The following is a 26,565-nucleotide window of genomic DNA, read 5'->3' as shown; positions in this document are numbered from 1 at the left end:
GAGAATGACTCCTGGACCAGCTGTTTCCCATCATTGTCACAGTTGTAAACTGCATCCCCTCGGCACGTGCACCTGTGTATCCGAGTGGGGGGAGAAAAAAAGAGACCCCCAACATCTGCTTCATGATAAATCGAAGCGCGTCGTGGCAAATTAGAGGCTGGGTGAGTGGCTGTGTATTATCTGAATGCATCACTATCCCAGGACGAGTGCTATCCATAGGCAGCTGACAAATAGACTCTTGTATTCATCAGTGGAATGACAAAGGGGTATTTCTTGTTCACATTCGTCGCTGCCGTTTATCAGCGTTTAACATTCATGTGTCACATGCAGGTTCCCGCTGTTCTCTGTCTGCCGCATGACACAGCCAGAGGCCAGAACATTTGTTCAGCTGGAGGTGTTTTCTTCTCCTCCCGTGTTCAGACATAAAGCACCAGAGCCGCCGTAGCTCTCGGTGATGTTGTCGGGATACAGAACAAGATGGATGGTCCGTCTGGAAGCTGTTTGGTTTGCGTAATCCGCCTCCTCTAAAGCTCCTGTTTCCACTACAAGTACTAGTATCAAATTACGCCGAATCCATTTGTTAATGAACCGAAATCACAGAAATGTTATTATCCCGTGATCCATCCTTGGCAGCTCGCGTCAGTCTTGCATGGTTACAAAGACTGCAGCCAAATCTCATTTCATGTAATTCATTAAGTGCATTGAGATGCCTGCTTTACCTGCAGCTAATCCCATTGGAGTAGAATGAAACATCATGTAATTCTCATTGCAGCAACAGCGCTGTGTAGCATCGTTGCCAACAGTGAGGCCGACTAATCAAAGCAGAAAACTTTGCTTTCATGCTATATGCAGCGACAGTGTCTGAAACTGTAACTGTTGGATTCCTTTGTGTGTAAACTATGAAACAAAATAATGTTAAGCGCTAAATTTATGTTATTATTTCAGAAGAGAACAGAAACAGAATAGCTGTCAGGCTGAAACAATATTTTGAGTGAGTACCTACATTTACAAGTGAATATTGTGATTGAATTGATTGTATTGTCACCATGACATTTGGTGCAGATATTCATGGTGTCCATAAAAGCCTAATGAGGTTGGGAATCTAATCATTACTAATGCAGCTGCAGGATTTTTTTTCACTTAACAGCAAATCATTATATCATCTGAGATGAACTAGCACAAATTGCAGTAGAGGCAATTGTGGTCTCCAGATGATGAACCATGTGAAGTCTGGGTCCCAACACCTTCAGCAGAGAAATGTCAGCTGTACATTCTTCTTGTTAAGACTCAACATTTACAATGAGTTTCTCCAATCTAAGGAAGGCTAATAGCAAATATTAAACCTACAGTATCTCACTCTTTCAGTGGTTTCACTTCTCAGCTGAATAGGCTGCTTGTATCTAAGGGCTTAGTTCGTAAATATCATTATTTCCACAGGTAAAACTTGAGCCATTGGAAAAAAAAAACATACTTTATTTAAAAACTTGGCCGTGGTCAAAGGAAAAAAAAAGTAAAGGCATTCGTCAAGCACAACACAAGGTAGCTGCACTTTGACTTTATGCATGGGACCAACTTTCTGGCCTCCTCAATCTGATGAAGTAAGAAGTATTTGTGTCCCTGCAGCATGGCAGCTTCAGCAGATTCCGTCCCGTTTGGCTCTCTGTATTACGCTGTCAGGAGGAGCCAAGGAAACAAGCGTGCAGCTACTTTGAGAAACTGTAGACCAAGACGGATGACCGAGGGTTGCAAGCAGCGTAATATTTGTTTTCTTCGTCGCAATATCTCGAGGTGTTATTTTGCTTTTATCGCTAAGGAGTGAAGATCAGTGTGTGGCACAGCTGCACGGAGGCGAGACTTCTTTCTCTTTTTTTTGAACAGATGGCATCATAATTTACTCGTCTGGGAGGAACAAGGCTTTTCTTTCTTCTTTTGATTTGCTTCGTTTTCTCACTTTGTCGTGCGGCACCGCCGGCGCCCTCTGGGTTGCAGCACGGCCCGTGCAGCGCGTGCGGCCCCTCGTGAAGTTGAACTCGTTTGGATTTAGTGCAGCGGGCGGGGAATAAATGGGCGCTCTGGATGTCGGTGGCATCCTGTCTGTCTCCGTGCTGCTGTAGACACGGCGGAGCGTCTGTGATACTGCAGTCGTAACACGCCGAGCCGGGCTCTCTGTTAGTCTTCAGTGGCCTCAGAGGCCAGTCCTTATCTTTTAACAACACGCCTCACAGCCATCCGCTGGCATACAAATGCAAGACTCACTTAGGGGCTGCTCACTCCCCCCCCCTTCTCCCCCCAACCTCTCACTGTCACTAATCCTGTTTAGTGTTGGTAACACAACACTGTTGCAGTATTGTCACACCGTTGTGCTCGCCAAGATATTTTTGGTAAATGGATATATCGATACACACATGTCAGATATTATAATAGCTCCACTCACATTATCGTCACAGTCTGCTTCCTATTTTAAAACACTCTCTCTGTGTCACGTCAAGCACCAGAGAACAGGATCATTTTAAATGTTCCAGCAGGATTTATAAACCGAGCATGTTTCTCCACTCACCTTGATTGTAAGTCAATTATGGAGGAGGTGCTCTTATAAATGACAATAACACAGCATTGGTAAAGTTTAATGTGGTCCTTAACACCAGCTGTGTCCAATGTGAGTCGACAGCACCCAGCTAGTGTTACTATCAAGGTAAGTGAGGAGTCTGTTAACATTACTGTCACATGGCTTGTGCTGGAACCAACCCTGGAATCCAGTCTGAATGGTTCTGCAGTTATCATAGCATAAAAGGAAACAATATTAGAGTGTAGCAGAAAATGAAACACGAAGATGTGAGAAAAGTCTTAAAAGACTCTGACCATTAACTATTCAGGAATTAGTCACATTCATATGAACTTTACTGCATCTTCCTTCCTGCTGGTTTGAAAGTGGTTTTTGCCTCCAGTCGTCGTCGTCTGAAAAAAAAACAGTCTTCTTGGAAAGTAAATTGTAGCACATTATCGATGCTAAACTGCGGCGAGGCTGTGTTTTTTAGACGTTACTGTAAAATCAACCAACTGATGTTAAACTGTATGTACAGGTACAGTCGCTGGCACACTAGGCACGAGTCCTGTCATCTCGTCACAGGGCTGTTTCCCACCAGGTGGGATGACAGCACCGCTATTGAATGTGCTGAATGTATCCAATGAGGCGTGTTGTCAAATATGCAGAGAAAAAGGCAAGTTTCAAATGTCTGCAACCTGCAGCACTGCAGTACAACCAACAAGATGTTCCTGCTGACTAACAGCTACTGTATATTATATATATAAATGTATCAGAGAAATATATTAGTAAGAGATATATGTGAGAAAGTTAAAGCAACACCATTTTTCTTTACATGTACCTCAGTGAATCAATGCTAAATGAAGGTAATGTGGCATCTTCAGTGAACTGAAGCTTCCACCACTGTTCAGAAATTATTTGATTTAATTTTTTTTAATTAATCTATTAGACACTATATGTCTCTGACTGGCGTGAGGTTTTCATATCAACCTACTGTATCACCACCTACCAACAAGTTCTTCCTTAGTTATTATCTGATGGTGATGAGTTCCTTACTGTATATAGTGCCTTACCAGCCCAATGTCTAGGTGCTAATTGCATTAACAGTACAGCTGACTGTTGAGTTTTTATAATATTGCGTTGTGTATACATACACTGTAGTAGGTCTAAGGTACATACAGAACAGCACAATATGAAGCAAACTGTGATGACATATACTGTATCGAAAATTAATGGCAAAAATATAAGTATGTACAACAATATGAAGAATTCTGGGCTACAGAGAGAACACAAACTATCCCAATTAAAAACATCTCCACTGTTTTCCTTTTGTTGTGTTTTTGAAACTACCTTCTCATTTTTATTTTTTACTCCAAAAGTCACCCACACATCGCCACCGGCTCCGGCGTATCTGTGGTCCGCTGTATCAACATCAGCAGTGTTTTATTAGTATCGTTGCTGATGATGGTTACGATGATTATCTCTGACAAAAAAAGTTTTCTAAAATGCCAAGGCTGATTATTCCTTCTTTTGTGTTTAGACAAGTGAAGAAAAGGTTACGGTGGGAAACCGCAAATCAAAGTCAGCAATTTCATCTGCTTCTTAAAAAGGTTTCATTTTAATTACGGCGCCTTTGACGGACGCTTGCAGTTTTTTCCGATCTGTTATGTTTAAAGGGGTTTGATTGCTTCACAGCGCAGTTGTTGAGTCTTGCGAGTCCTTGCGTTGGTGTGGGGGGACTGTTGACTTTGCGAAGGCTCCTGTAGCTGCAGAATTTCAAATGCCAGGAGGGACATGCAATTCCCTTCAATCCACCTCTAGACAAACAGAAGACAGCTGACAAAAGTCCTGCACAAAAACCAACAGACCCTCGTTCTCACTCTCAAACAAAGGAGTGTTGACTGTCGGCCATTGGGACGAGAGGAGGTTGAAGCTCCTGAAAATCGTTCTTAAAATGCTTGAAAGACTTGCCCATCAGTAGTTGGAGTTCTAAACAACCATTGCACCACAGCTAATAAGGGAAGCAAGTCTTACCACAATAAGTCCACATATGTACAGTATACATGTATGTTGTAAATGTTGCTTTACACACAGTTTATGTGAAGGATTAAAGATGAAAGAGCCAAGTCAAATACCCAATAATATTGTGTATATGGTGACTGTTTTCCCCGGCTGCTAAAATTTATAGATATGAATTTCTTCCATGCAAATCAGGGGCAGATGGAATTAGTGTGTGGGGGATGAGAGATGTGTTGCTGGGGTCGGCGCCTTTTGTGAAACACAAGTCCCATTTATCCCAAATTAGGACGGGTGAGGTACTGGGTCGCTTTGATGTTTCTCCTGGCGGAGGCCTGGGTGTGGTTCCAGGGGAGGGGGGTTCAGATTACTGAAGCGCAAACAGCTGTCCAAGGCTCATCCTTTGAGGCGCCGATGAAACACAGCCCCAGCAAGAATCGTCCCATCCCACCGTCAGTCAGCTGACACAGACAGTTTGACCTGTATCTGTCTTATCTATCGCCAAATTCCTCACTGCATTGGATTGTTAACTGCTTTTCCTTATTTCTAATGAGCTGTTGTGTCTGTTACTTCAGGATTACGATGATGGCTACGGAACAGCGTACGATGACCAAGGATATGAATCATATGACAACAACTACAGTAATCAAGGACAGAAGTAAGTTATTTTATTCCTTACTAAATAATTCTCACTATTAGACAATTGACTCATTGAATCACTGACTTCAGAAATTTTAATTCACATATCCCTAAAACTGTATCTAAAAACTGTAACTGTATAGTACTTCCTATACTATAGGAAGAGCTCACACAGACCTTGACCTTTGATTATACTATACTGTGTATATACTATACTTTAGTTTATTTTTTCCTCAGTCCAAATGTTTTCTAGTTTTCATCAAATTATGACATTTTGGTTTGGTTTTGGAGGTTTTGCTGCAATATCCCACTTGGATGGATGGATGGATGGATGGATGGATGGATGGATCTAGCAATTGAGCAATCAATCAATAGATTTAGTTGCAACAACAAAAAACAGCAAATTGTCACATTGGACAAAAATATCAAATGGCTTATAATCGGTTATTATGTTATATCCTACCAAACCATGCCGTTGGCAGTGCTCTAATCAGTCCCAATTACTGTATAAATCATGGATACACAAAGACTTGTATTTATTAGTTTATCGTTCCAAGGCTAAATATTTATGAGCAGCTTCTGAGGGTGCTGAGTTCACCACAGTCTGGCCATTAGGACTTTAGTAAATTGAATGGAAGGTACAATAAATAAGTAAATAAAACATCCGATGTCTTCTGGGTTGTGGACAGCTGCATTATAATGTTAGAATCCATTCACGCTCATTGTCTGCTCAGTTTGAACACTTCTTGTTCATAAAGTGCTATGTGAGGTGTGAAAACCTGACCTTTGGGTTTGTCCTGTAAGATTAACTGAGAAAGGCAGATTTACCATCGCCGTCTTGGATCTTCACTTGACAACACAAATGTGAACGAGCAGGTGTAGAAGAGGAGAGGAACCTGGATGCAAAGCAGCGTCTCTTTTATCTAAAAACACTTTAATCACACCAAGATGCTTTTTTCCATGTCAGTGCCATCCGAACAGTATTAGTGGCGTGTTGCTCCGCTTAACAGAGGGTCCTGCACAGCTAAATGTAGAATATTGATTTCTGTACGTCCAGGGAGCCATTGCGCTTTTTCAAGCCACACAAGGTCAAAGGCTTTCGCTTTGGTTTGTGGGTGTCCTGCTGTTTTTTTTTATCAGTGTATGTATGCCTGTCTGTACCACTTTAAAGAAATGATTGTTGCAACATTAAGCGTGTCAAAAATTGGTTTGTATTGGTAGCAGCTCAAAAAATGAAGGCAAACAGGTGTGGAGGTGTCAGAATGTATGTCACCTGGGCTTCATCCATCTTTTGTGATATCTCTTATTTTTTCCCCTGGCCCATATCACACACCCACACATCCAGTACACGCTCTCCTCATCCTCTAACACAGCCAGGGATGAATCCTGTTGGTGGCTAATGGCACAAGATACCAGTCGGCCTCAGGAGTTTGCAGCTCTTTGTTTTAAAAGCAGCATCTCGAGTAATGGTGGGGGTGTTTTTGGGTGAAGTTGGGCGATGGGTTGGGGAGGGGGCTAAAAGAAAAATGGAGTCCATCATGTAAAGGCTGGAGGCTGGAGGCTGGGTCAACATAAAGAGATTTTCATGTCTGTTATCTGGTGGGAGACAGAGCAACTAATAGGGCCCAGACATGGAAGTCTGTGCCTCCAGAGACAGCTGATTCACTTACTTCTTATCGTGTTTGTGTGTCCCTTGTCCTGGATTTGGTTGAAAAGTTACTGTTACTGCAGGCTGGTTTGTGCAAGCGGAGTACAAAAGCTTTATGCAGCATCTGTGTTACATGACCAGCATGGGATTAATTGGAGGGTTTTTTTGTAGTCCATAAGATTCCCTACACATCCATAGTAACACAACGATCCCCTTTAATTATTGCATTTTAGTAAATCCAGTCAATACGGCAACATAATATGTTGCCATGGCAGCCACGATCCTATTTACGGTAGTTTGTGATGGAAAAAGGTGCATTATTTTCACCCTGAGGCTGAGGAAAGTCATAGCAGGACGCAGCTGCAGCGAGGCCTCAAGGAGTGTGTGTGTGTGTGTGTGTGTGTGTGTGTGTGTGCGTGTGTGTGTGTGTGTGTGTGTGTGTGTGTGTGGACAAGAAGTCTCCCTAACAATGTTTCTCACAGCCTAAGGAGCTCCCAGTCACCAATCTGAGCTCTGACTGCATGGCAGGATTTCAGTTGCCGGAGGATAACAAGCAGAACAATTTACAGTCTCTCTGTCATGGTATTACCCCGATGGCTTATGCTAGAAACAGCCTCGCCATTTGTGAACACGTAGGGAGAGAGGAAGGTTTGAAGCGCTCTTAAAAAGATTGTGAAACAGCATCAGAGGATTTACTGATGCCTTAATTAACTGGAAGCATAGTTTCATACCGCATGGAGTTCGCTTGGCTTTGGGTGGTGATCACAATCTGGCCTGTCAGTCAACAATTAAGCAAGAATGACACAAACTAGCTTAACCACCACAGGCAGCGCACTGCATATGTGCACACAAATATGTCCTACATCCTCACAAAACTGAATTTATTCTGCTTTTTACTCCAAAATCTTCAAAATAACTGCAAATACTGTACTGAGCAACAGTGTTTAAAAAAAAAAGTCCATTAACCATGAATTTTGACCAAACATTGGTTCATGTACAGTAGATGCAGGTGGATCTGGACTAGATCACATACCTACTGTAGGGAAGCTAACTGGGGGTCGTTCCAGTAGGTGGCAGTAATGCACATTAATGCCCATAATTATCTAAAAAAACAGGGACTTTGGACACGTACGTATCGTAGCTATATTTATAGTTTCATTTCAGATATATGTCACAGCCATCAGGACATACTGCTGCACTCGAAACATGTTTAATGTAACTGCAGATAAATAAAAGAAGATAAATTAAAAGAAGAGGCTCTTCCAAATGATACCACTAATACTGATCCTCTTTAAAAGTGAAATAAGGCAATGCCGACGTTAAGGAAGAGATGTGAGCTGCATTTACTGTAAGTGATATTTCGAGATATTTCCATCTGTCAGCATAGAGCTGAAGCCTGAAGCCCTGGCAGTGTTTGCACAACACTGCACTGAGCCGGACGGGCCTTCGTCTCCGGAGACTCCTCACAACCCTTCGCCGCTCGCTGCTAATCGAGCACTGAGGTCAAGGAGGCTGCCGCTGTGGAGGCTGTCTTTAATTTTATTAGCGCTGAGAAGGTGACGCCTCTGTAGGGAAATGAGAGGGATGACAGCTGCGGCTGAGCTCCGGCCGGACGCTCCCGGGAGGTCGCGGCGGGGGCACGCTGTGCAATCAAAGCATTATTTCATACTTGACACCTCCGAGACCGCGGGCTGCTGACATCTTGCACCTTCGCTCACACTTGCTTTGGTGCGCGACATCGCGGGGCTGGATCCCAGAGGCCTGCGGGTGCAAGGACAGCTGGTGACAGTGTTTTAAGTGGCAGCCGCGTCCCTCGGGAGCAACAGTGGAGCCTGGTACAAGGGAGCGGCGGAGGACGGGGGAAAAAAGGGGAAAGTGGTTCGATTTAGACGCTGTCGCTTGAGAGGGATCCACCAAAACGACTTGAACCAACGTGAGCTCCAGTAGTTTGTTCACTGTGAGGGGCAACAGGTGTTCATGATCCATGAACCTTTACCGAGCTGGACCGGATCAGAAATAGGCTGGATAAAAATAGGGTCGCGATAGGCTACATGAGAATTGTATTGTTCTTATTTATTGATTCGCTGATGTTATTTCTGCACAATCTGCCTACAGCGAGAGCAGAAAGCTGGAGAGTGACACTCTGAGCCTGGATCAGTCGACGGAGGCAACATTTCTAATTCCATAACGCCTAAATGCGTGTAGATTTGTCGAAGGTAAACATCTGCGCGTGGAGATTACATTCACTAAGAGCCGGAGTCAAAAAATAAATTGGGTGTTGAAGAACAAACGGGAGCCTGGGGGTGACGCTCGCGTTAGAGCCGCGTGGAGGCATTTTTGTAAGTGAATGAGTGAACGTCGGCCTAAAAACATTTGCTGCAAATTGACCATGAGGATTCAGCTCCAGCTGGTCCTGCTTCCCTGCTTCCGTGCTCATGCATAACCATTCAGGTGTTAGTCAATATTAAACCACAGTAAATCGGAAGACGGTTAATTCCCGCAAGATTGCATCGTGAAACTGGTGGCTGCAGTGATGCAAAACTGGTGCAGATGACGACACCTGCTGGAGTCTGGGTTGACACATGCTGTGCTTCACCTCAGGCTCCCCTTCGTTCACCTGCTGTATCCACTCCTGTTTCGGTTTGCACCACAGCGGCAGTCTCCTCTGAGTTTATGGTCCCCATTTGAACAGAAGCAATTATGGGCCCAACACCTTCCTCCACCTCTACAAGGGAGAAGGTTTTTCTCTTAGTTCTAAACGTACTGTCACTAGCCTATATGGTTTAAGTAAATCAGTTCATTTTTAGAAACTGAATAATTGAATTTTTAAAATAGTTTTTTGGGAATTCTTGAGCTTTGTGCAGTGTTTTATGGTCTTTCTGGCAAGTTAAATTCATGGTTTGATGGTTCGGCCTCTGTGAGTGATGCTGCTATGCCGTGTGTGCCAAGGTGGACTACACGCATTTAGCAGAATGCAGAGTGTTTTGCTCATTCTTACAGGAGAGGGTTTGCTGTCTTGACGGACCGCGGTCGCCTACATGTTGTTTTCGAGGTAGACGGCTCGTCAAGATGAGTGGCAGGCGCTGTTGTGGGAATTAGACCATGTGAGGGGAAGGAGGCGGGGCTTTACACCACTCTTCTTGTGTCAGGACTAAAAGTCACCCATTCAGTCTTCCAGCGCTTTCACAGTCACAACACAGCCATTTGTAGAAGCTGAAGTCGCATTGTAACAAGCCGAACACTTGTCCAGATGACGGCTCTTGAAGAATACGGACTCGCCTTGTGTTTTCGCCTGAAGGAGGATGTCATGTACTTTCCATGAAGGCAGGTACAGTAAGTAACATAAACGAATCACTCAGAAGCAGGAGGGACACTCATTTGTGCAGGCAAATCGTTGCCGTAGGCCGTTTTGCGGCCCTTTGTGGCTCTTCAGCGGGGGTCAGCGGTGGCGCTAACTTTGCAATCAGCCACCACATATGAGCAATCACCAGTGGAACCATAAGGAGAATTTCCATTCGAAATGATGTGCGCTTTATTTTTTTTTTTTTTACTAAATGGTGGAATAAGGCAGCGCTGTTTTTTTTTCTCCCACTGTTCATTTTCATTGTATTGTTGTCTGTGGAAATCACCACTGAGCCGGTATAATCGGAAATTTCAGGCTGCCACTTTCTGTCAGCGTTTTACTTATTCAACCTTGTGACAAGGAGGGAATGAAAAAAAACATGATTACGGAAGAAGTATTTTTTCTTCAGTACTCGGGGCCATGATCGATTAACGGTACAATATGCAAGCAATAGAAAACACGAGGAGAGCGTCGCGCGTCCGCTTCCGATGGGCGCAGCGCTACCTCGGCACCACCTCCTAATGGGCCACTAGATTTTTTCCGATTTATCACAGAGGACTGGAAGAGTAATGGTGATGTGAGAAAACAAAGTCCACCCGGGACGTGTGCTACATCATTCAGATTTAACACTGCCATCTGTTTTGTGGCGCCCAGGAACGACAACATCAGTGCTTAAGACGGAGCGTTTACCGAGATGACGGATGCGTTGGAGGGCGCCGGGTCTCTACCTGTGGAAAAGCAGGCCCGGAATCAGGCGCCTGATGAAAGAGACACACTTATCTAATAGGTGTCGTGTTTGCCTATTAGGGTCCTTGTTGTGTTTTAGACAGGTGGCGTTGTTTTTTTTCTTCTTCTTTGGCAGCGAGGCCGAGGGAGACACGAAGCAGAGGACGGCTCCTGCTAATGAATGTCAAATCAAAAGCCAACCTGTTTAGAGAGTCGAAGCGCTTTTACACCTTTGACAGGGAAACGTCTCAAGTGAGGTCTCGCCACCTCCAACCAGCTCATGCCGTTCTTGTGCTTATGCTGCCAGCTGTGCAGTCTCATCATTTGGGGTCAACCAATCTGATATAACAGCACTTTAAGGTTTATATATACATATTACAAAGGACAAAAAATGTATTTTTGTGATTATAAAATCCATATTACCTCACAAGGAGTTCTGTTCTTCAGGTAGAAGTAGTTTTAAGTAGGCAGCATGTCCAAGCCACTGAATAAATAAGCAGAAAATGCTTTGAATTGTTGTTCTTCGAATAAAAAAATAGTAAAGTAAATAGATGACGATAGGGAAACTAAGGTAAATGATATAAACATGGTTACAATGATCGTCCAACATTGGCTCTTACTTATTACAAGTGGTTAAAGTGGCTAAAACAGGCCAGTTATGACCAATGGAAGGAATTAAACTTCAGTTCCCGGCATTAGCACTAAATTAAAACTAACTAAAAGTTTTAAATCAATCTTCTTCTGACTGAACAGAAGGTTTCTCTGTAGGTTTTGGCATATGTGGAATTTACCAGCATCTCCGACCTTCGTGACGTGGCCAGAGGAGAGGATGTAACTACAGGAAGAGGCTGTGTAGCAGTAGAAAACGCCACCTTTGACATGAGAGGCTCCTAACAGCTCTAGTTGCATCCTTATCTGCTCTCCTTGGCTCCTGTAGTAACACAGAAACTTCCGGCGGAACGTGGAAACTGGTGTTTTATTTTACAGGTAGCTTTCCTCCCACTTATTGGGGTATAAACATAGTGGGAATGAGTAATGGGAAGGACGTTGACAGTCCACATAGTGCACAGGCAGAGCTGTGAGACGGCGCTGGAGGGGCTGCGTAGCGTGGCTTGTGCTATTTGAATGTCTTTCCTTGTTGGCTGTAACAGTGCAGCAGAGCCCACGGGTTCACACACTTCCCAATATGTCTGCAAGCACCTGTGAATTGTGGAAAAAATTGATTTTCTGACATTCCAAAAAAAAAGGGGGGGGGGGGGGGGTTATTTTGAAGGCGCCCTCTCTGGAATACACCCCTGCATCTTAGCATAGTGTGAAATCTAATTATTTCGCATCCTGTCAGGGTACACGACATGACGAGCCAGAACGTGCATTCGGAACAGCATCTCTGCCTGACCCCCCACCACCCCCCACCCATCTCATTGCCTGCTCCCGCTGCGTTGCCTCTGGTTCCTAGCTAAGCCCGACCTGAGGCACGAGCCTCTTTAGGGAAGTGTCTCATGTCTTGTTGAGCTGCCGGAGTCCTCAAACCCTCCTCGTCCTCACCTGAGACAACAGCGGAGCCGGAGAGGCTGCCGTTTTAAAGCGCCCTTAAGCCCAATCACAAGGATCGGCTGCATAAAAGTCCTTATTAAAGACACCATGAGGAAATTGTGATCTGCTACTTTCACTCCGGTGTGTCACCGTGTTCACCTCTTTGCCCTCAGCAGTCGGGCGGTGCTGATGTGCTGTTGGGGCTTTCGGACGGCGCCTTCAGCTCCCTAATCCGGCGAGCAGAGAGGAGCTGCTGTCGCCGGCTGACTGACTGACTGACAGGCAGGCGGAGAGGACCCAGCTGTGATGGCCCCTGTCAGCTCAGTGGCAGCCTTATGATGAATTGCCTCTCCTGAATGATAGCAGTGTTACTGAATGATCCCGGTGCAGGATTGTTCTGTCAGCATCACATCGCCGACCGCAAATAAGGGAATGAAAAAACAAAAAAGCCAGAAATGAACCGCTATGCAACTTGCCTCTCCTTGTTTTTATTTTTCATTAAAGCTGCCACCTCTCATAGATCTCCATACGCGACGATATGGAACTGTAACTTTGGGCGGATAGGGGGAAGGAAATTGCCTTGTACAATCACAAATCTGGCCAAACCTGCATCACAGAAAGCTGCCTCTTGTTTATTTTCACCCATTATAACTAAAACAATCTTTTCCTGCAGCACACATTAATATATGAGGAAAATATCCCTCTGGTGTTCTACCCTAACACCCAAAATGACTTACACTCCCTCTATTTGCTAACGTCCACTTGTTTAGGCCTCGATGCATCGTGTCTGTGTCATTCTTCTACTCACATCCTTGTTCCGTCTACTTGCAGCTCAGAGGACTACTATGAATACGGACACAGCGGGGAATCGTACGACTCATACGGTGAGTTACATGTCTCTCCTTTGTGTCCTTTGGACAGAGCTACCTTATGGTTTCCGACTCTGCACTGTTGGCTTCCCCTCAGTTACCAAATTTAGAGCTTTTACAGAACTAATTAGACGGTAACAATGCTACAAGTCTGACAAATGTCTTACTCTTGGTGGTGCTTGAGTCATAATTAGAGCCAGTTACAAAACAAGTTTGTGGATATCATAATATTCATACTCATCCCTTTGAAGCTTATATTACATGTATTACTGTACAGTATACACTACCTTTACTTGCATTGTATTTCTAAACAATATGATCTTATGACATGTTCTTTAAAGCAGCAGGAACCTTTGATAGGAGCCTTTTTTCACAAACTGTTTTTCAACTGATCTTTGGAAATAGCAAAACTGAATAGTTGTAAATTGAAGGGGTTAACGTAATAGTACCACGTAACATGGTTTCTTGACTGAGGGCAGCTTAATGTGACTTTAAAAAGTTGTCAGCAGTCGACAGCACCCAGATAATGTTTGAACAATGCGCCATCAGCTTTTGACAAGATAGAGTAAGAAGTGGGCCAAGGTCGTATCTGCTGCAGAACAGCATCACGCAGCCGGTGCAGCTGAAGGTCGAACCATCGCTGGTGTTTGTAGAACAAACAGGAAAATATCATCATGCAGTTTACAAGGCTTACAGTGCTGATCTTTGTTTCTCTGAAACAGATCTATTTTCTATAATAATCTATAGTAGAGCCAGTAAAACAGATAGTGGCTTGAGTTTCCACTCACTTTAATTAACAGCTTTCTGTTAATGAATAATAATTAAATTAAATTAATTTAAAGCATAATTACTTAAGCGATGAGGTGGAAGGTAGAGGCTGGGTTCATTGTAATGAGCATAAAAGTAGTACATAAAGGTAGTTGGGAGAACTAGGTGTATAATGGTATGGAACCACCAACCACCACCTGGTTAATGGTGGCTCCTCAACACCCACAGAGTGTAGGTCACTCGTGATGAAAAGGAAACCCAACGCAAACCAACCCATCATCAACATGGAAACTAAACAGAGTTGAAGTTGAAGAATCAATCTCCCTTATTAAAGACTGCATTTTGCCTGAGCAACCTACAGTAATTGATGACCTACGTGTTGTTTTCAGGCAGAAAAGTTCCCGAGATATGTGTTTTTGAAAATAAGCCCAAACTTTTTTTTCCCCAAACTTTTCTGACCACGCATGCTGAAGAACAAAGCGCGCGACTCATTAGAGCGCCGCGTGCCTGAAACGCATGAAACGGAAAGTGCTGCCACATGGGCCACGCGGAAGAAAGGTGACAGTTCAAAGAAAACAGATAAACAGCGCTGATGTGCGTCCCTGTTCTCCAAGCACAAGGTTACCTTGGTCTGTGTCTTCAAAGTGACTGTCAGTGAAAGGGTGACAGGTTTAATTAAGGGGTATTGTCTATGTGCTGCCTGAACACAGGGAAAAAACAAGCCTTTGTGAGGCTCGGCTCTGGGGAGGTGCGAGCGCTGGCTGGAGATCAGACAAAGGGGGCCATCGATACTGGCACTCTCACATTGACAGTAGCGCGGGGTGAACGGGGGCTGATTTGGGCTAATGGTAATTGTGACCTTTTTGCTGGGAGCCACTAAACGGTTCCTTTTCAAGTAGCTATTTGATCCTCTCATTCAATTATCTGAGATGCATCCTCCTAGGTGAAAGTCAAGCCACTCGCTGAGAGTGGCCGATCGCGTTCGCAGCTTGACTTAGTGCTTTTGTTACCGCCAGCCGCATCGATGGCAGACTTTCAAAGGGCTCTTGAGCGTATGGCGCGTTATTTGCATCGTTTACAGTATTCGGCCCGGTGCTTGGGGTAGTTCACACAGGTGGTTGTGAGTGGATGATTCACGTGTAACCCGTCTGTTTCTCTTCTCTCCTTCTTCATCAGGTCAGGAAGAATGGGCAAACAATCGCAGCAAGGCACCGTCAGCACGGACAACCAAGGGAGTGTACAGAGATCAGCCATACTCCAGATATTGAACTGTTTATACAACACGCACCTGAGTCCTCGTGGCTGTTTCAACCCAAGTAATGGATTTTTTTACGGACGCTCCCACCTTTTTAAAATTCAAAACCTAAACATAAATACAAATGAAACGAAGGCAATAGGAAGACTGACCGGGTTTCAAAAATGAGCCCCCCCTTACAATAAAAATATCCTCCCACTGGATAAAACGTGTAAAGTAGTTAAGGTACAGTCATTTGTCCTTTCTTTTGGGAGCAATCTGTTGGACGTTGAGATTAGTAAAGTCTCCGTAGTACATTAAGTTTCTCTCTCAGCTACAGTATGCGATATGTGGCGATCGACATTGTATCCGGCAAATTACTGCAAGTCGACAAGCGAATCGCCGGACGCCGTCCGATACAGCGCTACACAGCTGTCGCCGCCACCCAATTTATTGCCCTTTTATTCTTTCAACTTCCAGCTGCGTGGTTGATCACTTCCAAATGTAGTAGCTTAGTTCTAGGAAAGTGCCGTAGTGTAGATATCTTTTACTGAGGGGTAACTGGTGAAAAAATCGTGTCCCGTGTAAATTTGAACATTTACAATCTAATGAAGACAGGACTCATACTGTAAACATCTTGTATTGCTGTTTCCTCTTTTTTTTGTAAAATAATAGTTCTTTAGTGTTAAAGGGCTTATAAAAGCATGGTGTGCAACTTTGGATATTGTCAGCTGTTTTATTCTGAAAAGCCTGTGTAGTTGTGTCCATTGATTATGATTATGACGCCCCTTTAACATCCACTTTAAGAAGTCAATAAAAAGCTGCTCATACTCGATGTGCACCGTTCAACTGGTGCTACAAAACAGTCCGGGAGCTTTTTTTCTAATTTTTGTGATCGATTTTAAGATGCACTAATGAAGTCGGTTTCATTTAAAACAACTTTTCAGGCATAATAACACCATGATACTAAATCACACGCTAGTGGGCTGAGAATCATCTAGACATTTGTTTAACGATATTGATTTTGAGCTTATGTAAGCCCTTTAATATTTCCCTCTTTGTTGATGCTGAATAAACATTTTGAAAGAAAACGCTTGTGTTTGAGAGAATAATTACGGACGTGTAAAAAAGACTTAATTTAAACTAACAAACCCAACTAAAATGTTTAGCTTAGACTGTTTGAAGCTTGAAATTGAATAAGATGCAGTGGATCATCTTAACTGAGTGATAAACAGAATGAAGCATCATATGTTTTGCCTAAACTCCAAAGTGGTTGCGTCATGGCATCAGCCGAACGATGCGCATGAGTGTAAACAGCCAAATGTCTGTTTGTGACCTTGCTGTCGACCTTGGTAATCTGATAAGAATGCCTTTCTATTTGTATCTGAAAGGCCGTTGATGCATTTTGTATGAAATCTCTCCGACTGAGATTTAGGGGATTTAGAGATAACGACAGTGCCACTCTTGCAACTCTATCCACTCTGTTTGTTCGTATAATTCGATGTGAACGCCGATCACGTTGGGCATCATCAGTAAACACACATTAACCTTCTGAGTGTTTACCCTGACAGAAACATCTCATAGCGCCGCCCGAGAGCCTCCTTGACCTCCTCTAGGCCTTGTTCACTCCCCCACTCGTACGAGGGAGGTGGGGGGAGGTGTTGGGGGGTGAGGGTTTGCTCTCTCTTCTTGTTTTGCTCTTTCTGTTCTCCTCTGGTCATGTGACCCCTCTCCCAGTCGTTTAAAGAGCCTGCCTTTGCCCCGTCCATTAAAGAGACTCTAAATGACCCCCAGCTGACCTCCGCAGAAAGAGGACGGCAGTAGCTGTTTAAAAAGACCTCCGTCCCACAAGGTAAACAACCTGACCCCATTTAACCTCTCCCCTAAAGTAGTTGCTCATAAACCCTCTCTAAACTTAAATGTAATATGTTTGCCTGTCTCTGTTAAGTCCGTAATCTATCCACAAAGCTAGGATTAATTAGAACTATGTAACAAAACTGTAAAAACATATGATAAATAGCAGTAATATCTCATTTGAAATGTGTAGTGAAATAACTTTATTCTAAGACTTTGATAAAATACATCCTCTGTTACAATAATTGAACCATAAAATATTATGTTTTGACATGTTTTTCATAATAAAAACTGTGAATATGTTGATACGCTGGAAGCCTGAATGGTCACACTGCTGTTTATGTTTCCTTTCTAGGTCAGTGTTGCCGCTGCACCAGGCCATCGATCCAACAACGCACTGCTGCCAAAGGTATGTTCATTCCTGCTGCATGTGTTTTGGCTGTAAACTACAGTTTTAGTCTGAAATTAAAGGGTCTTCACTTTTGAATCTATGAAAGCAACCCTTAAACTGAACAGTCGTGTAGCAGCTGCCTCACATTAACCAGCCACATTTAAATTTGGAAATAGAAGCATTTTAGATTCTTCGCATGATGTCATTGTTAACAGACTTGTCCGTGAGTGTTGGAGGTGAAATCCATGCATAATTTGTTTCCAAATTAACACTAAACATAAAAAAAAGGAAAAGATAAAAGCGTTGGCAGCTCATGTTCTAAATTTGGGCTCAATGTGGAGACATTGAGTTGAAAGTTTTTGGTTAATTCATCAGGTGTCAGTTGAACGATACAATACAGTAATCATAAACATCCCAAGTGGTTCTAATGCAGTTATAAATTAAATTACAAATACATCAAATATCAATTTCCAGTGATGAACATGAAATGTTTCAAGTGTGGATGCGCCTAAAATACACAGTTAAAACAGTCTGGTTGATGTTGACTCTGATGTGACTCGAGGCCACGTCCATGTCAGATAAAAAAAATACTGTAATATAAAAGCCGATTTCAGCTAGTTTTCTTTTCCTTCAGCAATAATCATTATTTTAACATTATTTATCTATTCATATACATGCTGGCACAATGTGCAAATAAAGGTAAAAGAAATTATAAAACAAACTGAGAAAATAGCTTTTTATCATGATACAATTGATTATCATATGTTGGAAACTCATGTCAGGATCTGAACAGTTCAACAGTCACTTCATATGGATACACATCAACATGTTATGCTCATGGCAATGGTTTGGCTCTGCAAAGTGGGAGCTGCAGTAGTGAGCTGACAAAGAGGTGACCTTCAGAGACAATCTGAAATGATGGTCCAACCTGTTTGGTGCGTCGGATTAAAAACCCCAGCAAGTACAAAATGAAAAAATCAAATATTAATGTGACTTTCAGGCAACTCCATGTTCTCCTGACAGGGTTTTAATGTTGAAAATATTTTCCAGCGCTCCTCCTGAAACCCTTCAGCGTAGCCTGTAGCCTGACGGCTTGAACCCGTCGGCCACAGTCCCACCGAGCCCTCCCTGTCCAGCCCAACGCTCTGTAGCTCTGCAATTAGTGTAGAGGAGCACAACAGGGTCCTGGGTGCTGCAGTTTGACAGTGACCGCCTGGGCCTGTGTTTGGCACGGAAACGCAACGCCTGACTGATTGCATTAGGCCCAAAAACCTACTGTAGAAGCAGCTACAGATAACAGAATGTGATAAAGGCTGATGCTTCAAGTTGCTTTCCTGTTCTTGTTAATACAGTACTTATATTGTTTTCATTTCTTTTCTTTATAGACCTGATGAGCCACACAAAGCTTCCCATCAAACATTCACAACCACACGTCGCAGTGAATCCTGTCATAGTGAAAATGCAGTTTCAAAAGGATCCCCCTCAGGCCGAACAGCGGACCTTCACGTTTCCCGCGCTCTGGACTGAGGGCGATTCTGGGGGCGACAGAGTGAAGTGACCTGCTGAGATGCTGCAAAGGGGACGAAGTCTCGCACAGCATGGTTTTCCAGAGAGAAGGGAAGGAAACTCAAGAGGCAAATGAAGCTTCTCATCCTCTGGGACGCTCCGTCGGAGAACATTTCCTTCAGAGATTTACCAGCTCTGTATACGTTCGACGTGCGAGCAGGACGCTCTGAACTGACAGTGAACCCGCCTTCCGTCGTCCTCAGGCTGCAGACAGAGGGAACGCATCTACCTCTTACATTAGAATTAACTCCTGTGTACTGTGAGAGATCGGCGAATAAATAATGCAACGAGCGCCGAGAATGACATAATGTTTCTCACAAAGACTCCTCCAGTCTCATTTTGTTGTGCTCATTAATCTATATACTGTTCACAACACTGAGTGAATAATTTACTACTGTAAGTGCCTTATTGTTGTGACATGTTTAGATGCTGGAGATAAAACGTACGATGCGCTAGAGGAGAGTGATTTTTTTTTTTTCTTCGTCCGCGCTGGTTATTGCTTTTCTGCATGTGCTGCCACACGATTGGAAAACACCACGCTTCTGGAAGCGGAGCCTCTTTCCACGTGTAATGCTTAATCACAGCAGACGTTGGTGGATATTACGGTTCTAAAATAGCCTTCCCTCGCTGCATAAGTCCACGCGGGCTGATCCGCATTCTGCACCGTCGCGTGTCCTCGGTGGCAGACAATAGTTTTCCATTAGAGGAAGTGATTCTCTCTGGAGCCGCGGGCCGAGCCTCACACAATAACATGGTGACCCAACGCTTCCAACGCCAGCTCCTCGAGTCAACTCCTATCACCTCCCGTGGCCAAATCCTCCTGGGAAGGGGCTTAAAGCGCTCTATCTGAAACCAGCTCCAAGTGATAAAGTACAGTAAGAGCAGCTCAGTTGATTAACAATGCATATGAAGGAGGATTTAGTGATCTGCCACCGGGAGACGGGTCCATTTCAACACTGGATTACGGATCGATGGTGTGTTTTCTTTGAGGCTTCAGAGGATGTGGAGCCAAATTAGAAATAGATTAAAAGTCCTGAAAACCCATTTTTTCACTCAGCTTCGTGCTATGACAGATGATGCCCTACATGAACACACAAGGAACTGCCAAAGAAGGACAAGTCTTATGTGTTTTCTGGCTGCTTGTTCAGGGGGTGGGTCTTATTGTGCGAAAGGTGCGATTGGTTGCTCCATTCAAGAGTTTGATCACTTTTACAGTTTTATACTGTAGATCGTTTATTTGTGTTACTTTTAATGTTTTTGCCTAGTCTGTAAATTAAAATCAAGTCACACCCAGATAGTTTGTGGATGCTATGGTTTTAATGAGTATGTTAACAGTGTAAATGCGCAATAACTGATTTCTGGGACTCACTTGTATCATAACTTACAGTATATTACTATATATTACTTACTCTCTCTCTCATATATATATATTTTTTTTCTATGTACACATCACTGTGTCTCCACAGAAAGTGAGTGAAATTAATTTTTTTTTCCCAGATTATTTTTGCCAGATCAAATGACTCCTCACTCAAAATATATTTGTATAATTGTATATGTCAGTACAGTCAAATAAAGAGTGGAGTGAAACACTGAAAATATAAAAAAAATAAAAAGTGCAGCACATTTTATTCTGAGAACGGATTTCATGCCTTATGTTGCTGTTTACCAATATCGAGGTGGAATCAGACTATAATGCTGGCAACACTTACCCTAAATGGCTGCTAAAAGGCTAAGTGTAAATGATGGCGGTGGAGGCGTTTTTCTGCCTGGATGACGCTGGGAGCCAACTAGGAGCAACTCCATGAGAAGCTAAAGCTCAAGGAGCAGCCGGGCGCCGCCCAGGAACGGGGCCCATGAGGCCCAGTCCGGCTCAACTCCGATCCATCCATCCATCCATTTTCTTGTCCGCTTACTCCCTAGTGCGGGGTCACGGGGGTGCTGGATCCTATCCCAGCTGGCTACAGGCGAGAGGCAGGGTACACCCTGGACAGGTCGCCAGTCCATCGCAGGGCAACACATAGACAGACAACCAAACACTCACACCTACGGGCAATGGAGAGAGTCCAATCAACCTAATGCACGTCTTTGGACTGTGGGAGGAAGCCGGAGAACCCGGAGAGAACCCACGCAAACACAGGGAGAACGTGCAAACTCCACACAGAAAGGCACCAGGGCCGCCTCCGGGAATCGAACCCTGAACCTTCTTGCTGTGAGTGCTACCCACCGCACCACCGTGCCGCCCTCAACCCCGATCCTTTTGCTAAAAATCATTAATGTTTATTTGACAGACTAGTGAGTCAAATATTTGATATGTATTAAAAGCTGTTTTTATTCAACAAGAATCACTATTCTTATTGTCCAATGGCTGAATATGAGCAGTATTTACACAAGTTAACATTTCTGTTATTTGAGTTGGATTTCAAATGTTTTTATTCATATGTTTGAACATAAGTGTCAGTTTGAATTCATTTTTGTTTATGTCTGTTCCATAGTGACTCTTTGTGCTGGAGGTGTGCACTCGTGTTCCTCTTAATCATGTTCCGGATCTGAAGCCGCTCCTCCTTCCTTTTGTTCTGTAATTAAGTGGAGGGCTCTTAATCCTGCAGAGATTAAACCACTGATCAATGCTGGAGTGCCCCAGCGTCTGCTCAGGAACTGAACTCTAGCGCGACCGTGGGTCAGTGTGCGTCGCCTGCTAAGTGGAAACTTGAATTGTGAAGGATCGATTAATACGGGGCTTTGAGTGAGCGGGAGCAGGAGGTGGTAATAATACAGAGAGTGCTCCGCCACCATGATTTACCCAGGAAATATAATTATGTCTGTAATTAGCATTTCTTGGAGCTTAGTGTCAAAGAAAAAATGTGAAAAGTGAAAATATACTGAGACACAGTAGACACTGGAGCAGAAGGGAGTTCAGAAAAAGACAAAAGTGTGAAGAGATGAGGGAGAAAAGAGTGAAAAGTTCATAATCTACATAGTTTTACTAGAGTCAAACATCAGAAGCCAGACTGGAGATAATTTGAATACATGTTGATGATAATCTCTATTTGTAAATGTGATAAACATGCTGTGTATGAATTCTGCATAGACTGCATCATCCTCACTGACTCACTGAGTGGATGCAGCGATCAGTCAGACACATCGTAGTTTTGCTCTTTGCTCATTAAAAGCAACAGTGAGAAATAATGAGTTTTGATCGCGCGGCATCGACTGCGTCTCGGAGCATCTCTCTCTCTACACTTCAAAGTCATCGTCAGGTGGAGAAACAAATCATAAAGGCAATCCCAGCATCCTGACTGTTGAGGATTGACACCGTGCAATGGAGTCAGGGCTAAATATAGTTTTATTAACTCCGAGTGGGAAGCACCGTGATGAGTTTCAGCGCTTGGCATGTTTCCCTAACTTCAAACCCCCCAAACGGTTGCTGGGATATTGTTTACCTTGATGCGCCCTTGAAATAATAGTTACACATCAAATAGGTTTGTGTTGCGAAGGCTCAGTCTCAGTCTCCAACCTTTTAAATATTGCATGTTGCCCTCCATGGCTGCCTGCGATACAGCTCCCTCCCCATGTAAATGCTGCTGTTCTTTATTCTTCCGACTCGTCTTCTCTCTCTCTCTCTCTCTCTCTCTCTCTCTCTCTCTCTCTTTCTCTCTCTCTCTCTCTCCGCTTCCCTCCTTCAGGCCGTTCCACTTTGAAGTTGCTCCTCAGCTGTGTGAAATTTGAGATTAAAGTCCATCTGTTCGTCTCTGAAGCCCCCCCCCCCCCCCCCCCCCCCCCCCATCAATACATCCACACATATGAAAACAAACAGCCACAAACAAACAAAATATTGGGGGGCTGTTGATTTTAATAGGTCATGATACTGTAGGACTGAGGGTTGAATCGTGGTGAGCGAGTTAGAGGCAAAGCATTTCACATCTTCTCTCTCTCTCCACCCGTGAGTCCGGCTAATAAAGCGGCCGCCTAATCCCACCTCTACTGTATTGTTTGCTTTTCATTTCATCATCTGCAGCAGAAACCCCTTCAGAGGCGACAGATCAGAACAATTGTTTATGCATCCGGTGCAAACAGGCACATGTGAGCCACAGAAGCCAACTCCACATGAACGGAGCAAAAAGGAAGCTGCAAAGACGGCATCGCGAGGCACGTTTAAAAGCTCGTCGCATAAAGTGGCGAACGCCTCTACTCGAGGATCGTGACCTTTTAAATGACACCCGCCTCCTGCTGTGCTGGGCATGTTTGGCATTTTAAACGTCCTAATGTAGCGACTGTACATCACCTCCATCTATAATCATGTATAATCCCGCCCTGTCGGAGAATAGACTCGTCCTGTGTAATAGCTTCAAACGTTATAAGAGGGAGATGTTCCTCAGTTAGCGGAACAGGCAGATGGATGGAGGAGACGTGGCCACGGAGGTGGAGCTGCTGCTGCATTAATCACCAGGTGCTGCAGGTGGTTGGAATGGCTGCTCCTCCCGTCCTTGACCGAGACGCTGAATCGAGGCCACGCGAGGACAGACGGAGGAACGCGAGGCGCTAGCGTTAACTGGCGTCATTCTAAATGTTTAAACCACATCTATCGTAAGATGTTTACTTACAGGTACACGCTGTAGGTCTAATCCCTCCGGCTGGAGATTATCCTTCTCTCGCACCTTAATTCATCAGAAGACCCGTGAACTGCTCCTGCCCGAAACGAGCTGCACAGCAACTGCCCCGAAATCCATTTATTACTGGATTCTTCATTCTCTCCCTTCTACTCTATGTGGTGAACAGAAATAGACCTGTTCTATGACCGGGTGCTGTAAAGAACGAGCATCTGGTCAGCGTTGAGTCAAAAAGAGGCCTCCTCCTTTAAAGAGCAAAGCAGCATCCGACCGGACCCAGGTGGCGCCTGCAGGTACGCGTACCCCTGTTTAATGCTGCTGAGCAGCCAATTAGTTGTGTACCCTGCAAAGTGATGTTAACGCAGCACTTTTCTCTGCTCAAGCTGTTTTTCTTTTTTGCTTTTGAGGGAAGGACCTTCCTGAATAAACTAAGGTGAGGCTTCTCATGTTTTGCAGGTTCGATAAAAGGCAGAGTAGCAGCGAGGCTAATGTGGGGTGTTCGGGGTCAGTGGACGTGTTAACTGCTGTGCAGCTGCCTGTGACTGTTTGCCGGAGACAGAACGCTGATGAAAACGCCTAATGCAAATATGGATTAAAACTAAAAGGATGTGATTTGCTGATAGGGGAAAAGACACACATCCTTCCGAACAAAGAACCAGCGGTGTTCGGAGTGAACAATGGCGCAACATCGAGACGCCGAAATATGTCCCTTTTGATTTTTGACCTGGAAACGCGGGACAAACATAGTCAAACGCTTTGAGCTACTCAGGACTGATTACATGTGTCATTGCGTTGTTGACTGTCATCAGAGCTGCAGTCTGGACGTTGCCTTCAGGGGCGTCCAGACAAAACAAGGACCATTCTAGTCACATCATCCTATAATAAAAATGCATAGGATGAAATTACAATTGCAACACAATACTTGCATAGACTAGGTCTGAGGCCTACTGCACTGTATGTGGTCATCATATATAGGTAGATAGGTGCTGTGTGGCTTATGTCTGTGTCCAGTCCTTCCTGGTGGCTCAGCGCAGCAGCTCCTGATTGCGTCTCAATCCTCGGGGCGGCCAGGTGAGCGTGTCTCAGCTCTGGGGTTACAGCAGGTGTTGGAGGAGATGATAAAACTGTCAGCGCTCTCGTCTCCCTGCGCCCCCTGAATAAAGCTACAGTGCATGGCTCATGGATGGACCCCCACCCCCCCTCTGGGATTGTTCCTCTGCTGACTGGGTAGTGAAACGTATCACACGCTTTGATCCTCGGCCCCAGACTGACCTCTTCATCTCCTTCTAACTTTACCGCATCCAATTTTATGCTCCTTGTTTCCCCGGGTCAGTTTGATAATCTTGATTAGATTAGTGGTCATAGCAGTGGAAATATAGCGTAACGTCAGGGCATATGACCTCTTCCTGCTGGGGGATGTGCTCAATGGACAATGTTTTGTAAAGGCCAGCTTTGTGATATAATGAAAAAAACTAATGCAAAAAGTTGAGCAATTACCGAAACAATTCATTTGATTGTTGCAGAAATGTAGAAACATATACTGTAAGTGCACATTAATCTACTTAGTGCTGTAAGTAATTTTACAGTTGATATGAGGGTTTTTATATAGTGTTCATAAAGAGTATATTTTTGTTATATATATGCTAGGGCTGCAACAACAATAGATGAATAGGTATAATAATCGATGACGGAAATTGATCGATAATGATTTGCCGTTATCGATTAGTCGGGCTTCTCATTTGACGCAAATGCCGGAGAAAACAAAGCAAGTGGCAGGAGTAGAAAGGCTGCGCCCTAGTTTCTTCGTGAGCATTGAATATCAGACAAAAACAACGTTAACCTGCAAGTCATACAAAGTTCAGCTGGTGGTTTGTAAATGCTACAGCGACACAGGAGAACGTAAGAATGAAACGCTGGTTTCCCGGATGTAGCAGCGGCGACAAACGCTGTTCGTCCATCACGTGAAGTCCCTTCTAAATGTGTTAAAAGTTACTTTGTTACTTAATCTGTTCTGCCGCTAGCGTCCGGTGGCTGCGCATCATCTCGTTTGCGCAACTTAAACGGTGCAGACACTAAATGTAACAGCAGCGTTAAAATATGACGACATGGTTTTCAGTGGTCGTCACCGTTCCCTCAGAGCCAGAAGGAGCCCAGGAATCTTCACATTGGAACGCTGAATTTTGTGTTTGTTTTTTTTTTTAGATTTAAAGATTTCTAATAGTATATAAATAAAATAAATAAATAAATAATAAATAAAAAAATAATTAATCGACAGATTAATTGATTATCAAAATAATCGTTAGTTGTAGCGCTAATATAAGATAACATTTAGTTGATCTGTAACCTTATGTACTTTATTATAAAGATTGTGTTTTCTGAAGTAATAACAAATAACATGACAGACATAAATAGTTAGTGATCACCTGCCAGAAAGTCTGCAATTCTACTGTCATACAAATAAAGTGATGCACAGACTTATTCTTATTTTTATTGTGTCTTTTTTTTTATCTACAAAAAGAGAATCTTTACCTCATAATGGAACAAGTAAAACGGAAAGAACAACATTATCATTCTCTCACAATTAGAAAGACAAGAACCTATGGGACAAAAATCATCTTCCTACCAGCGCATTATGTTCCTTCTCCCCTCACATATCGTCCTGAACAATCGGAGCACGTTACAGCGGGTCATGTTTAGGACTCATACCGTGAGGTAATTTAGTGTTAGATTTAATTAAATGGCTCCACTTGATGTGGCCGGGGGCTGACCGAGCTGCTGGGGCGGCTGCTGTCTGGAGGAGTGGTGAGATGACATAAAGCGGCTATAAGG

The 26,565-nt window shown here is 43.8% G+C and overlaps 1 protein-coding gene across 2 annotated transcripts in view; it reads left to right on the top strand.

Moving 5' to 3' along the window:
* Positions 1-20,898, top strand: part of khdrbs3 (KH domain containing, RNA binding, signal transduction associated 3) — an 81,357-nt gene extending 60,459 nt beyond the window's left edge. The window contains exons 7-11 of one of the 2 annotated variants that reach the window (XM_041072831.2): positions 5,134-5,216; positions 13,279-13,331; positions 15,261-15,400; positions 17,528-17,581; positions 18,949-20,898. In XM_041072831.2, coding sequence (XP_040928765.1) covers positions 5,134-5,216; positions 13,279-13,331; positions 15,261-15,352 — 228 coding nt within the window. In that variant the 3' untranslated portion in view covers positions 15,353-15,400; positions 17,528-17,581; positions 18,949-20,898. Of the gene's footprint in view, positions 1-5,133; positions 5,217-13,278; positions 13,332-15,260; positions 17,171-17,527; positions 17,582-18,948 lie in introns of both variants that reach the window. The other variant, XM_029166775.3, reaches the window with a different exon arrangement.
* The last annotated feature ends 5,667 nt before the right edge of the window (positions 20,899-26,565 follow it).

This window comes from Betta splendens, chromosome 11 (assembly GCF_900634795.4).
Source record: "Betta splendens chromosome 11, fBetSpl5.4, whole genome shotgun sequence".
Taxonomy (NCBI): Eukaryota; Metazoa; Chordata; class Actinopteri; order Anabantiformes; family Osphronemidae; genus Betta; species Betta splendens.
The sequence above is the reverse complement of the archived record's forward strand: the minus strand, read 5'-3'. Positions and strand labels throughout refer to the sequence as shown.